This window comes from Vombatus ursinus, unplaced genomic scaffold, assembly GCF_900497805.2.
Source record: "Vombatus ursinus unplaced genomic scaffold, bare-nosed wombat genome assembly UNPS02014926.1, whole genome shotgun sequence".
Taxonomy (NCBI): domain Eukaryota; kingdom Metazoa; phylum Chordata; class Mammalia; order Diprotodontia; family Vombatidae; genus Vombatus; species Vombatus ursinus.
This window is the reverse complement of record NW_020954704.1, coordinates 5,910,753-5,926,001: the sequence shown is the minus strand read 5'-3', so window position 1 is coordinate 5,926,001 and position 15,249 is coordinate 5,910,753. Positions and strand designations below refer to the sequence as shown.

Sequence of the window (15,249 nt, the reverse complement as noted above, 5' to 3'; positions counted from 1 at the left end):
ATGACTGACTAACTGTTGTTCTGGGGGTAAGCCAGACTTGCAGAGTGGGCAGCCCAATACCCAAGCCTCACCATACCAATGATACAAATGGGACTATATGAAATTGTTCCACCCTGAAGCCCTGCTCTGTACCTGAGGTTCAGATGATCCTGACAGGTCTTCACTTCTGCACTGCGTGGGTGGCCACTCTCCACGAGGCTGTTTGCAGCAAGATTCACCCCATCAATCTGTGCCATCAGCGTCTTCATCTCCTGGTCCAGAATGTCGAACCTAAGACGGATATTGCAATGTTCTGGGTATAATATAGCAACAAGAACAGCAGAAAAAGCACCACTCGGTATAGGGTCAAATCCCAAAGAAGCAAGATTTCTAATTCTTTCCCACCACCTTTTAAACAGCATGTTCCTATATTTAAAAGATGAGAAATTAATGAAAAGTCCAACTGTCACTCTGGGACACCTTGCTACTGTCAGATCCTTCAGCTCCACCTCTAATCTCTTGGTACTGAGGTTAATCTTTCAATATAGCCTAATTTCAGACTTGCAGTCTTAATTTCTTGGCCTAATGTCATAAAAGTCCCTCTCTTAGGGAAGCATAAGCAGAAAGGGTGGTTATTAGGCATGTTATGGGTTCACCTAACAGAAGAAGAATGGAGAAAGGGTTTAAGCAAAGGGTTTGGTGGATATTATCAATGGCCAAATTGCCAGGAGGGCCAACCTATTATCACTACTATCCCACTGTCGCCCAGTTATTGTTTTCACGACACCCTTGTCTTCCCTCCTCAGGTCAGGCAGCTTTAGTGTGGTTCCCATTGAATTGGGGGTTGGAGGGTTTAGGTTTGAATTCTGATCCTCCTTCTTATTGAATGTGTGACATTGTGTAAGTTATTTAACTCCTCTGGGCCTTCAATTACTCATCTGTAAAATAGGAGGGAGGGTAGAGCATATAATCTCTAAGGTCCCTTACAGAACTAAATACTATGACTCTATTTTTCAGTAGCTGGTAGAGATGGATAGGAGAGAACTAATCCAGCAGCAGTAGGCATAGAAGCCTGTTTTTCCTGGGAATGAGAACTTGCTATGGGCAGAGGCTTCTTCTAGTCCCACTGGAATCCATGCTCAGATTCTAAACTCTGTCTCTGATTTACTCTTCGGAGGACCAGTGAGAGGTGATGGTGAAAATGTTAAACTCCATTCTGGCCTCTGAAGGAAAAAGGGAATCACCAGCATCACATGGGATCTCAAAGAGCTATCTTCTATTGAGGAACCTGTAAATAGTAAAGTATCAAAAAAAAATAGTAAAGTAACTTAATGAAAAGCTCTGGGACAACTGGGTGGCATAGTGGATAGAGCACCAGCCTATCAGAAGGACCTGAGTTCAACTCTAGCCTCAGACACTTGACAATTACTCACTGTGTGACCCTGGGCAAGTCACTTAACCCCACTGCCTCCATAAATAAACAAACAAAAACAAAGCAAACAAAAAGAAAAAAAGAAAAGCTTTGGTGAGGATGAAGCAAGGGATATGTTAACCTGGTTCTGACCTGTGCTGTACCACCTCTAGGTCCTCCAGAGTGTCTGGGATATCCATCTGATTCAGCCACTTCTCCTTCTCCCCCATCCATAGTTCACAGGCGTCTGTCTCACCAAAAACTGTATATAAATCCAGGGCATCCTGTAGCCTTTGCCGACGCAGGTCAGCCTGGGCTACCACCTGCTGGTGAAGTTCCTGAAGAGCCTGGAGCCGATTGTTTACATCAGGAGAATCCCGGAATTCTTGTGGGAAGCTCTGGGCTTGCTGTTCCAGGTGCTCCATCACCCCTCGACTCTCCTCCAGCTCCTCCAGAAAGTCCTTATGTTTCTTTCCCAGGGCCCGGGTAGCTCCTTCATCTTGTCCAACATCCTCTCCTGAGAGCAAGCGGTGGGCGTCTTGCAGCCAGGCCTTCAGGTCATCAGCATCCCCCTGGAACTGGAAGAAATTCTCAGCATCCTGGAGGTTTTTCTTGCGGAAAGCAGCCAGCTCCTTCAGCTGGTCCCACAGGGCAGACACCTCCCGGATGCGGGCCTCAATCTGTGGATATCTAAAGTGCTTTTGGGCCACCATCTCCTCTGCTTCCTTCATCATCTGCTCCAGCTGGGCATCTAGTCCCCGTAGCTCATCTTCAAAGGCCCTGTGCTTACGTTGCAAGATTAACACACTGGTCAAATCCTTGCCATAGTCCAATGAGGAATAGATCTGCTCCTTCTCCTTGATCCAGCTCTCCGCCTCATCCATCTCCCAAAAAAACTTCCACAGTCGCTTGGACTGCTCCAGCCGGGCCTTCCTCCCCGCAGCCATTGAGCTTAACTCCCCAAAGCACAGCTCCAAGTGGCTGACCCGATCCTGGATGACTTGGGGGTCGCAAGGCTGGTAACCTGAGTGAGGAAGAAAGGGCAACAGCAAAGGAGAGAGAGAGAGAGAGAGAGAGAGAGAGAGAGAGAGAGAGAGAAGAGGTTCATTTTCACTGTAAAATTAAAACCAAGGATATAAATTGGCCATAGTAACTCACATTTCTAAAAGCACTTCGGAGTTACAAAGCACCTTCCACATAAAAGTGAGGCGGATAATGCAAGTATTATTCAGGCTGTGAAGCCGAGGCACAGAAGAACTAAATGACTTGCTCAGAGTTACGTGGATAATGAATATCAGAGTTAGGATTCACACTCAGGTCTCTTGACTCGTATACTTAGATATACTTATCCCATAAACCCACCTAAGGAGGCTATAGGCCAGGATGTTAGTGGCCTGGAGGAAAGTGAAGTTGCTTTTCAAACAAATTTTAATTTTATCTCTTGGGATAAAGGGAAGCTAAAAGTTGAAATCCCCTAAGCTTTGGGACTCAGCCTTAGGGCTGGACTGTCCTCTATGGAAGATAAGGGAGTGAAAATTCACCTCAATCTACTATATCTAGCCAGCCCTGAACTATGATTTACATCTCATCCAGCCATATACTGGGATATGAGGGTCTACCCAGCTTGGGCATCTGTATGCTGACATTTATGTAGCCTGCCCCTCTTGCTCTGGGAACAATAATCAAATCAGTACTGTCATTGCTACTAGAAATAATAGAAAGAATACTAGCAAATCCTCCTCTGACAGTTAATACCCATATGGCCTTGGGCAAATCGCTGGCTTCTGTAGACCTCAATTTCCTCACAAATAAAATGAAGTGGATGGACTTGATGTCTTCTGAGATCCCATCTAACTTCAACTAGCCCTATAGGCTCAAATTCCCTTCTGTGGTCACCGTTCCCCTATATTTTTTGTTTCCCCTTTGAGGCCAAGGACCATCACAATTTTGTATTTGTATCCCTAGGAATAAGCACATAGTAGGTGCTTAATAATAGCTTGTCAAATGACTTGCTGAAGAGCTTACAGTAGGATTCTGTTTTGTTGGTGGGAGGGCCTTTCTCCAAATGTGTTCACACCTTCCTGTTGTCTTAAAATCAATGTTGAGGTACTATATTAACTCTTTAGAAAAATGGTAGGATGTTCCCTGTACAGGACTGGGGTCCAGGAGCCTTTCATTCTATTCTCTGATTCACTATTTACTCAGCCACCTACTGTTGCACAGGGCACCATGCCAAACCTTGGGGGAGATACAAAGACAAGATCTCATTGGTACTTGACCTCAAGGAATTTATGATTTTCATCTTGTGATTCATATCTATGATCTTAACTGGGTGAAATGGTGAGGATTTTCTGGTACTTGCAAATCCCATTTCAAACTGTTTTTGACAGTAATCGCCTGGCATCTAATGACATTTGTTCTCTCACCCCTCAAGTCCCTTTCATGGAACCTTAGTTGATGAAAGCAAAAAGAAACTGAGCTTTGGGCCCTAAAGGGGAATTTACTGTAGGCTTTACTGTTAGGAGGACTTCACTGAAGGGGAAGAAAGGTGGAATCTTGAAGCCAAGAGGAAGCATCCTTTGCCCAACCTTTCCTATCCGTGAACTGGAGAGCTGCTGATGTGATTGCCTTCACTTTATCCCCCTGGATGGCAATGTCAGCTTCCATCAGCTTGTGCTTCTGAAGCAGGTCCTCTACCTCCAACAAGTGCTTTCCATACTCAGAGGACAGGAGATGAACCTAAGAAAGAGGAGATAAAGTGAGGATACCTGTACTTCTCCAGAAGAAAGAAAGGAGATGAGAGTCCCTTCTGGAGAAAGCATTCAGCAACACTTAAACCAGGGTGACTAAGATGAATTTATTTTAAAAACTAAACCTGTGATTTCTTTGGTATAGTGAGGCATTTACTCCACCAATGCAGGTCAGCATCTTCTCTGCAAATTCTAGTCTTAGGGAGTTATGTGGGGCATTGAGAGAAGCGAAGTGAATGACTTGCTCCTGGTCACACAATCAGTATGTTTCAGATGCGGGATGTGATTTCTCATCTTTCTGATGCCAGGGCAGCTCTCTCTCCTCACTACACAGTGCTGATTCTCATGGTGAAGATTCAATTAGAATATAAGTACCCTTCTTACTGCTGCTTGGGACCAAAGGATATAGGAAAGGGTAAAGTTGAGTGGAATAGAGGACAGGGGGCTTGTGGGCACCCTTTACACTGTACAGATGTGTGGTCGTTGTCTTTTGCTACAGCCTGGTGGTGATTATTGGTGGCTGCAAACATTCAGGCTCTTGGTCTTCCTCTTCCTCCCTTTTAGACAGACATCTCACTGTTCATGAACACTAACCTTAAGAGCAAGCAGGTAAATGTAAATCAGCTTGTCTACTCCTTAACGGATAGGTTGGGGGAGGGAGTGGAGAAGTTTGTCTGGAAGAAGCAGAAACTATAGGACCTCAGAGATTGCCTGGTTCAGCCCTTGCCTAGATCGTGAGTCATCATCTTTGCCATTCATGTCTATTTAGATAATTTTAAGTCAGTTGTGCAGGTCATGGGTAGAGCATAGGTTAACCGTGGGTAGGGACAGACAAGGACTGTGCCTTTATGTCCTTATCTTGAGTCAGGGAAATTGACAACCATTCTTTGCCTCCTAACCTTCGGCAGAAAGGACCAGCAGGCTTCAGTCTGGTGTGTTTACAAAAGGGTTTGTGATTCCTGGATGAAAGGAGTCAAAGAAGCATAAATTAATAGCAAAGTTGTTATTCTCCACCCCAGGAACTCAGTGATAGGGCCAAGCTGTTAGGTGTTGGCAATGGAGAAGAAGGGACAGAGATCTGCCACTGAGAGACCAGACCTTGATCTCATCTATCCAGTCGATGCTGTGAAGCATATCCTGGAAGAGCTTCTGCAGGGTCAGGGTCATCTCCAGCCTTTGGCGCCGAGATTGCAGCAGATCCAACAGGTAGGACCACAAACGCAGGATGTTGTCCTTTCTCGCCTTGATGCGCTTCAAGTCGTGATAATTCTCCTTCTCCAGTTCCTGGGCCAGGTCCTCCAGAGCCTTCACCCTCTCCTCATAAGCAGCAGTATCTGTCTCTATGGCTTCATGCTTCTTCTTGGCTGCTTCCACAGCTGCCAGGTCATAACCAAAGTTATCCTGCCCCACCAGAGAGAGAACACAAGAGATGGGAACATCAGATTCCCAGTCAACTCCACAGATTCCGACCCACCCACATACAGACACAACAAGGCCACCATTAGAAACTGGCCTGTTTACCGGTGGATCGTGGGAAAAAAACTTTTAGGTTCATTCAAATAATAATTTCTAGCACTAGCAGAATACTTTTAAAGTTTACAAAACACCTTTCATATATTCTCTTATTTGAGCCCCACTGTAAGCCTTTGGGGTAAGTATTGCAATTATCCTCATTTGAGATATGAGGAAAGGAGGGCTCAGAAAGAGTTAAATAATTTGTCCGGGGTCACAAAGCTACTATTTGTCAGAGATGAGATTCAAATACGTCTCAGCTCCAATCACAGCATTCTGACTTCTCCTAAATACTTCTAGCTCTGACTTCAAATGGTCATAGGTTTAGAGGTAGAAGAGACATTAGGCCTCAGGTAACCTAACCCCCTCATTTTGCAGATGAGGAGACTGAGGTCACACAAGTAGTATCAGAGAAAGGATTTGAATCCAAGCCATATGACTCCAAATCCAATCTCTTTTCATTGCACCACATTGCCACACAAGTTTTAGCAGGGAACTAGTTTTGCTCTTTTTATTTTCTAATTCAAAGCCAAGTTCTGAAAGTCTGAGCAACTCACAAATACTTTCTAAGGGGTGTCATTATTTAGCCTATGGTGCTCAACTAACTTTACATTGGCAGGCTTGGACCTTAATAGGTTTTTCCTCCTAGATGTGGGCAGGGCAAAGAGCCCATCTGCCTACAGTCTGGTTTCCACATATAGAGATTTACATTTGCATATGCAAATACATAAATATTCTTCCAGAATGATTGTTTTCGGTTCCTAGTCTGAATTTAACTTAATTTCAATCTGCATGTTAATGGAGAAGAGACATTCTCTCTGCCAAAAAAAAAAAAAAAAGGTCCAGGGGGCAGCTAGGTGGTGCAGTGGATACAGCACTGGCCCTGAAGTCAGGAGGACCTGAGTTCAAACCCAGCCTCAGACCAAACACTTGACACTAGCTGTGTGACCCTGGGCAAGTCACTTAACCCCAATTGCCTAAAAAAAAAAAAAAAGGTCCTGTGGTTAATGTGATTAGATAAATGTCGGAATCCTGCACTCCAAAGTCTATGCTTGGAGCAAGTATGAAAAACCAGCAAAAATAAATAAATCACATTGCTCTTTCTCTCTAACATATACACATTCACAAATACAAGTCCCAACTATGTGTGTATCCTAGAACTTTTATCTATAGCCAAATCATACTTTGGCTGAAGCTAACAGCCCATATAAACCAACTTTGAAGAAGCTTTCTAGAAATGAGGCTTAATATCTATAATCTGTTTATCTCCCACCAGGTTCTTTAAAGATAAGAGATAAGGATTTCTGGTCACTTTCAATTTAGCTTGAACCTGAAAAGAGTATAAAAAGAGATAAACCACAAGCACTGATCTGCATTCAGGGGTAGGTACTTTCAGAGCAAGAAAAGGCTGGGAAGAAATTTAGAAAGGCAAGTGATAAGAGCTAATATGTTACAGAGAACAGAATGAAAGGTTGTATTTATACCAAAATACTCATAATAGCATTTTTTGTGATAGCAAAGAACTGGAAACACAGTAGATGTCCCATTAATTAAGGAATGGCTACACAAATTGTGGTATGTGATTATAATGGAATAGCACTGTACCACAAGAAACAATGAACACAGACTCAGAAAACCATGAGCAGCCTTAGGTGAACTGATACAGAACGAAATAAGGAGAATCAAGAAGAAAATATATACAATAACCACAACAATGGAAATGGAAAACAACAGCAAAAACAAAGCAAAAAACATGAAATGAAACATCATATTTGTGAATGACTAAGTTTGGACCCAGTGGAGAGAGAAGGAAATGTACCTCCCTTCCTTCTTTGCAAAGGTGGGGGATCACAGGTGTGGAACACTACATTTACTCTCTCAGGCTCGGCTGGTGTCTTTTCTCATTTTGCTAAACTGCTTTTATTCTTTTTCTTTTCTACAAGAAGCTTGCTCAGGAGGGGATGGAAGAAGGATTTATTCCAAAAAGGTAATGTAAAAACAAGGAGATCAACAAAAAATTTTAAAGTACTGATATTTAAGCATACAGCCTGGCAGCCAGATTTGTCCATATCCTTTACACAGAGTAAAAGGTAACAAAAACAACAAGGTCACAATGAAGCATAAAAGAAGAGGACTTCTGAAGCAAGTCAGACAGGATGGTAAAGAGATGACACGCTTGCTCATGTGTTCCTGAAGCAACAGCATTGGAAGGTCTTCTAAAGAAAGTCTGGGCTGAGATTCTTAAAGTCTAGCCAATGCTCAGATTCTTTAAGATCTGGCTCACTTGCATTAGCAATACAAATGCTCAGATTCCTTAAGAGTCTGGCCAATATGGCAGATCTTTAATAAATCATGTCTTTGGCTGAAAAAAAAAAAAAAGAAAGTAAGTCTGGATGATCCACACCTTTAACGTTCACCTCAATCATTCATCTTTGAGATTCTGGGCATGTAGAAATGCTGTCCACCAAAGGTACTGGGTTCCAGCACCACAGCTGTAGAGCCAGCTCATCTCCCCAGAGGTTGACTACTATGGAATTCTCCCTGCCAGGAACCTGAGAGTTACTCATAATAACCCCAAACATTACCTGGGCGACCAGGCGCTGGTTCTCATTGAGCCATGTCTCCCTCATTGCAGCCTTGCGGTCAAAGCGTCGGGCCAATTGCTCTAATTTCTCTTGCCGAATGAGTTCATTCCTCAGGGCCAGCTCCCTTCGATATTCGGCTTCCTCCAGGCTTTCCCAGGCCTGCAGGTAGGAACAGGTCCAGCATTAGAAATGGAACATACTGGGATAATGAGGGTTCCATGACAATGTATGGTGCCATTTCTTCAACAGGCACTCAATACAATTGGGGCACTTGAGGTGTGGGGGTAGAAGCCAATACTCCATTGAATAAATGAGGATAGGCTTGTAATATAACAGCAGCCTTTGCCCCATGTGTCCAGATAACCAAGTTTTCTGAGAACAAGTTTTTCTCTGATGCTTCATAGCAGCATCAAAAGCCTGGCCTTCACCTATGTTATACACCTATTAAGATTTCCTGGGTTTTAAAATCTTGCAAAAAATGTTTTTTCTCCTCCATTACAATATGAGCTCCTTGAGGGAAAGGGCTGCGTTTTTGCCTTTCTTTGTATGCCCAGCACTTAGCACAGTGCCTTGTACTTAGTAAGTACTTAATAAATACTTATTGACTGATTTCTGTAACACAGAAACAGAAACAGCCAACAATATTATCTGCAAATGTCCCTGATTTCTTGTTGATGGCAACCAATGAAATAGATGCCCAGAAATGCATTCTTTGTATCAGGATATATATTGAACTGAGTTGATGGATGGTGAATGGATTCTGACTGATCATTGCCTTCAGGTAGTACACCAAAATAACCTGCATATAGATTCAATAACACTGAAGAAGATGGCTTAATTTACCCAGCTCAGTATTGACCAATCCCCTTTACCAATATCCAGATATTGGTATCCCAATCAACCTCCCTGGCAAAGCATAATGGAAAATGCAGCTGTACCCGGTTGATGTCAGACACAAGTTTCCCTTCATGTGGTGTGTACACTTTCTGATTGTTGGCCCTCATCCTGGACTGAATGGTGAAAAGCAGGACTTCCAGATTCCCCTTCTCTTGAAATCTAAATGAGAACAGAGGGAGAAAAATTAGTCTCCAGATCTCCAAAGTAAAATCTCCTACTCAGATTAAACATGTTATCCCACTGACTTAGAGTTTGGAAACCATGCCAGATTTCCCTTGGAAGCTAGGGGGGGCATGAAAGGGAGTAGGAAACAATGATTTATAGTCCTGTTTGACTGTCAAAATACCTGTGGACTAGCCAGGACAAAACAAAGCTTACATCATTATAATATAGATCAGAGAAAATAGCCACTATCATCTGAGCACTTGTCTCTTACTTGCTTCCACAGGGGAATAACTAACTGGAATATTTTCTAACAACCTTTGACTATGTGATGTTGCACTAATCAATACCAAGTAATGCCTCAGTCATTCTGCACAAAGTTTCTGGTAAGCTCTTCTGTCAATTCTTCATTTGGTATGTCAATAAAAACACTAACAAGGTATTAATCCTCATAAAGACATGTTGCCCTAAAAGCCATTTTCAAAAATCTGTAGAACTATAAGTTCACAGCATAAACCTAAGGTCACAGCAAGTCCCAAAGTCTTTTTAAAAAATAATTGTTAAAAAGAAAAGCAACAGCCAGGTTGGGTCTTTGAAGGCATGTGGGTGTCAGGAAGGAAAGCTAGAAATAGGCTATATAGAACTAAACCTCCCACTCCCAAACTCTGCAAAACCCTCTGATTTCAATGACATCTTTGATTCACTCTAAAATAACAGAAGAGGAAAACAACTTATTCTATAACATTAATATTGTAAAAATGAACAATTCTGATCAGTGAAATAACCATAATTCCAGGAGTCTGATGAAGAACAACTGCCCACCTCAAGTCAGAGAGATGATGAACTCGTTGCAGAATGAGAAACTCGTTCTGGAATATGGCCAATGTGAGAATTTGCAAGCTTGACTCTGCTAATATGATACTAGGGTTCTGTATTTCTTTCTTTCAAATAAGGTAATATTTGTATAGTGTTTAGCACATGGTAGGTGCTTAATAAATGCTTATTTCCTCCCTTCTTTTTTCTTTCATTGAGCAGGGGAAGGAAGAAGGAAGAAAAATGCTTAATAGCTAAAAAAAATTTATCAAAAATTAGATAACAGAAGATTCTGATACAATATGCTATACCTTCTTCGAGAACTCTCGATGTGGTGTTCTAGGGATCAGTCCTACAGTGGAGTCTCCAACCCAAGAAACACCCAGCAATTCTTAATGCTCATGAACACTTTTGCAAGAGCCTTGGCCCTGACACTTTGTCTATATAGCCAAGGGATAACATTCCCGTGCCCAGTACCTCTCACTCTAACAAGGGATGATGTCTGTATTGAATTTAGGACCTTAAAAGTGGGTCAGTGTCAGAAAAGAAATCAGATACTTGTTTATAGGTACATTCTAGACTCCATGTCTCACCTTTCCTTGTTTAAGAGCCATGAATGGAGAGTTTAGGAAGATAGAAGTCAGGGGGAGAGGCAGGTGTAATTGATGAGTGATGAAATCCACTTTTAAAGAGTTGGGCAATCTACTGGCAAATAAGCAAGTCCATACTCTGTGTATATGTATGTGTTTGTGTGTGTGTGTTTGTGTGTGTGTGTGCATGCATGTACATGTGCGTGGGTAGATGGAATAAGCATTTATGAAGCAATTACTATGTGCCAAGCACTGTGCTATGTGCTTTACAAATATTATCTCATTTGATCCTCACAGCACTGACTCTAATAGCTAGGCACTATGATAGTAGTAGTAATAATAATAATAACAACAATGATGATAACCTTTATGTAGTGCTTACTATGTGCTAGGAATTGTGCTATTTTACAATTATGATCTCATTAAATCCTCATAAAAATCCTGAGAGATAGGTGCTATCCCCCATTTTACAGATAAGGACACCTAAACAGGTTAAGTGACTTTCCCAGGGTCACACAGCTAGGAAGTGTCTGAGGCCAGACCATCAGGTCTTCCTGACTCCATCTATCCACTGCCCCACCTAGCTGCAAGTTGTTACCTAAGGTGAGATAGAAAAGAAACCCTGTCAAAGTTTAGGCTGAAAAGTTCAGCAATAGGAAATGGAAAATAGAAACCAGAGGAGGAAGAGGGAGAGGAAGGATAACCATGATGATTAATGGCAATTACAAACAAGGGCACTAGGCTGAGATTACAGAGGGTAATGAGATCAGGGAAATGAGCATTTCAAGAGAGCAAAGCAATACAGCGGCTCTAAATCAAGTACACTGAAGAGTTGCAGCTGAGGATCCAGAGTCTGGAAAATCACTTGTCTCAGTTATAAGATGGGACTAATTAGTAAACACCTGATAGGGTTATGTGGGGCTGGGTCAAGATTGGAGAGGGGGTTCTGAATTGACTTGAAGAATTTTAACCTCTTGCAAAATGGAGAAATAGCCAAGGAAACTGAAATCACCAATGAATTCCTAACCTATGTCAGAGAGGCAGCAAGATCTGGGTTCAAGTCCTGTTTCTGACACATACTGGCTACGTGACCCTGAACAACCACTTAACCTCTATGAAGAAAAGGTGCTGACCTACATTGGTAGAGGGACTTCCCTCATCCAGGAATTCCTTACACCAAAGAATGCATGTAAGTTAGTCTTTGTCTCTATACTTGTCAATAAGCTTCCTTCGGTTCCATAGCCACAGCTACATATCTAAGTTCGTTTACCTTACAAATGGCTGCCACACATCTGTGTCAATAGAGACACACATCTGTGTCACACAATGGCTGTCACACATCTGGGACAATAGAGCAAATGTACCCCCCCTCCTGAAACAAACACCCTAAAGCTTATGGAAGAAGGGTGAGGTACAGGTGCTTTATACAAAGTAATAGAAAAGTGGGGTCATTTCTACAAAAAAACACCTCTTATTCTGTGACTATCTATGAAAGAGCTATGGGAGGAAGTGCCCGGAACTCTCCCGTCTTCCAAACTTTCCTGTTGGGGACCCAGCTATCCTTCTAGTTACCAGGGCAAACAACTTCAGTGATCTTGGACTCTCTCCTTCACCCCTATATCCAATCTGTTGTCCAATCTTAAAGATGCTACCCATACAATACTTCATATGTCGCTTTCTCTCCACTCATACAACACCAGCCTTGTTCAGACCCTCATGACCTCTCACCTAGACTATTGAAATAGTCTCATAATTGATCTATAGCCTTTCTCCTCTCTAATCCATCCTCCACACAGCTGCCAAATTGAGATTCCTAAAGCAGAGGTCTGACTATGTCATCTTGTTGCTCTAAATAATCTAAATATCATCTAGGATAAAATGAAAACTCCTCTATTTGGCTTTTAAAGCCCTTCACAACCTGCTTCTGGTCTAACCTTTCCAGGCTTATTACATAATACTTTCCTTCACACTCTATATTCTACCCAAATTAACTTGTTAGCTGCTACAGCCATTCATGACATTGCAACGTCTCCATGTCTTTGCACAAGCTATCATGCCTACAACATACTTCCTTCTCACCTTCACCTCTTAGAATCAATGTCACCTTCTACAGGAAGTCTATTCTGATAAGCTGCTATTCCCATACTCCCCAGAAATTATTTGCACATATTTCATATTTAATTTTCTATGGGCATGTTACTTCCTCCCCAATAGAATGTAAGAGGCTTAAAGGCAGATGCTATTTCTTTTTTTACCTGTGTATCCTCAGCCTCTGGCACATAGCAAATGCTTAATAATGCTTGTGAAAAGAATCAATATATGCATTCCTAGTTAACTCAATAAAAGTCTGTCTGTGCAGATATGACCCTTACTTGGGGGGCTTCTCCACAGTACGGTAGGTACTGAAAGATTGCAACTGCTGTTGTAACCCACTCAAGGAGTTAGCAAATTTGCGGCTGTTAAGGACAGTAATAGTCTGCTCAATCCAGGTAAGCAGATCGGAGGCCAGCCCACTGTATTTTTCAATCATCTTCTCAGTTTCAATGGCATGGTCAATCACCTGGTAATTATAAACAGCATGGACATTAGCATCATTATTATTACTGAAAATAATGATATTCATAAATGATTACACCATTCATGGCAATCACAATCAAGGAATCCTTTGCAATGGTTTACCTCCTTTTAGGCAGATTATGCACCAAGCTATGAGAGGGAACCCATTTCTCTACTGGGTTGCATGCATTTGGCTCATTACTCCTGCCTGGAGCAAGGAAAGTAAACTGAAAGTCAGACTGGTCTTAATTCATTTTCACTGACACAATCAGAAAAAACTCAAGTCTGTCAGTATCCAGAAGGAAGTAACCCTTGGGGAAAACATATGTGTGGCTCACCAGTAGAGAGCAGCAATCATGGCACAGACCGTCTACACAATGCCTAGCACCCTGTAGGGGCCTAAGAGCTAGAAAATCACAAGAAAAAAATTCATAATGCTGGAGGGATGTGGAAGGTCAGTAAGCAATATTATTCCCTCAGAACTTGGCTTTCCATGGTACAAGGGGCCCCAGAAGTGCAGACAATGATGTCTTTTAGGACAAGATGTGAAACTGAGAGAATTCAGCTTTGGAGTCTTGTCAGTGTAGTTATGGATGAGTCTGGCAAAGGTGGAAAGAGTCTGTACCAGCACTGAAGATAAGCCACCTTCCATCATGAGCCTCTGCTGATCCATCATAACTAGAACCCAAGCAAAGCATGTCCCACACAGGGGAAACCATACTGTTAAACTCTGTGATAACCCAAGAGTCATTATCAAAATAAAAGGGGAGAAAGGAGTGTAAGTCACAGAAATTCCTAGACTTTGAATTGGGTTTGGCTCCAGTGTGAGTCTAATAAGAAGGGGGAGGTGACTCACTATAGTTTTCTGTCTGGTCCATACCTTGCCAACACGCTTGCCCTCCACAGCCAGCACCTTCATCTTGGAGAAATAATGGTAAAATGCCACCACATAGGTAATGATGGATTTCTCATCAGGATTCTCTGTGAAGACATCTGCAAGAAAAAAGTGACCAACCTTCTTATAGCAATTAGAGGAAAATTCAATTACGGGAAAAATTCAATTAGAGGAAAAAACTAGAAGCCTAGGAAAAATTAGGCTTATTATAAGGTATCCATTCTAAAAGTCACCTTGCTCCTATATCACAAAGCTCACTATAGTTGCAGATCACAGAATTGACAACAGGCTCCAAGGAAACATCAAAGAACAGGAATTGGGGAGAAATGGGTGTGTGGTTTTTGAGACAGGAAATAAAAAATCCAAAAGGAAAGCAATTCTGTAGCAAAAGAGGAGGGTCAAACACTTCACAATAGATTAAGGGTGGGAAGGACTTCCTGAGTTGCACTATATATCAGACACTAAGTCATACACAAGTATAAGGAGAGACCATGTGGGCTCTCAGGGCTCATTCTGCACCCAGAACTGAGGAACAGCCCATTGTAAGTGTCAATTGCTATTCCAGGAAGGGCTCTGCAACAGAAGTAAGCTCTGGTTGAGTCCCTATCTACCTAAAGCTGTCATTTACATGGACAAACAGGGCTTTGCTCCAAGGCTCCAACAATTGGTGGTGCACGCTTTCTCCCTGTGGTGATCACCATCCCCATATCTTATCTCACAGTACTCAGCTACATGACACAATAGATTCTGGGCAACTTTACTGCTTTCATGGTCTCAATCTCTTTCTCAACAAACCCACCTTATCTTTCAACCTCCAAAGTGGTAAAAGTTGAACTGCCTCCTCCCCTCATATAAATGTATCTATAGCCAGACTGTCTTCTGTACTCTATCCCCAGCTGTTTTTTACCCTAGTGAAAATATTCCTAGTTATAGTGGGCAGCTAGGTGGCACAGTGGATAGAGCACCGGCGCTGGATTCAGGAGGACCTAAGTTCAAATGCGGCCTCAGACATATAACACTTACTAGCTGTGTGGCCCTGGGCAACTCCATTGCCAGCCAAAAAACAAAACAAAACAAAAATTTTCCTAGTTATAACTCT

General features: G+C 42.3%; 1 protein-coding gene across 1 annotated transcript in view; it reads right to left on the bottom strand.

Annotated features, from left to right (window-relative positions):
• The window catches only part of SPTB (spectrin beta, erythrocytic), a 160,237-nt gene that overhangs the window by 71,693 nt on the left and 73,295 nt on the right, over positions 1-15,249 (bottom strand). Inside the window, exons 8-15 of the mRNA XM_027843761.1 lie at positions 14,136-14,248; positions 13,072-13,259; positions 9,176-9,293; positions 8,238-8,396; positions 5,239-5,541; positions 3,979-4,129; positions 1,544-2,414; positions 133-270 (exon numbers count right to left, since the gene is read on the bottom strand). Of these exons, the coding sequence (XP_027699562.1) occupies positions 133-270; positions 1,544-2,414; positions 3,979-4,129; positions 5,239-5,541; positions 8,238-8,396; positions 9,176-9,293; positions 13,072-13,259; positions 14,136-14,248 (2,041 nt within the window). The remainder of the gene's footprint in view (positions 1-132; positions 271-1,543; positions 2,415-3,978; positions 4,130-5,238; positions 5,542-8,237; positions 8,397-9,175; positions 9,294-13,071; positions 13,260-14,135; positions 14,249-15,249) is intronic.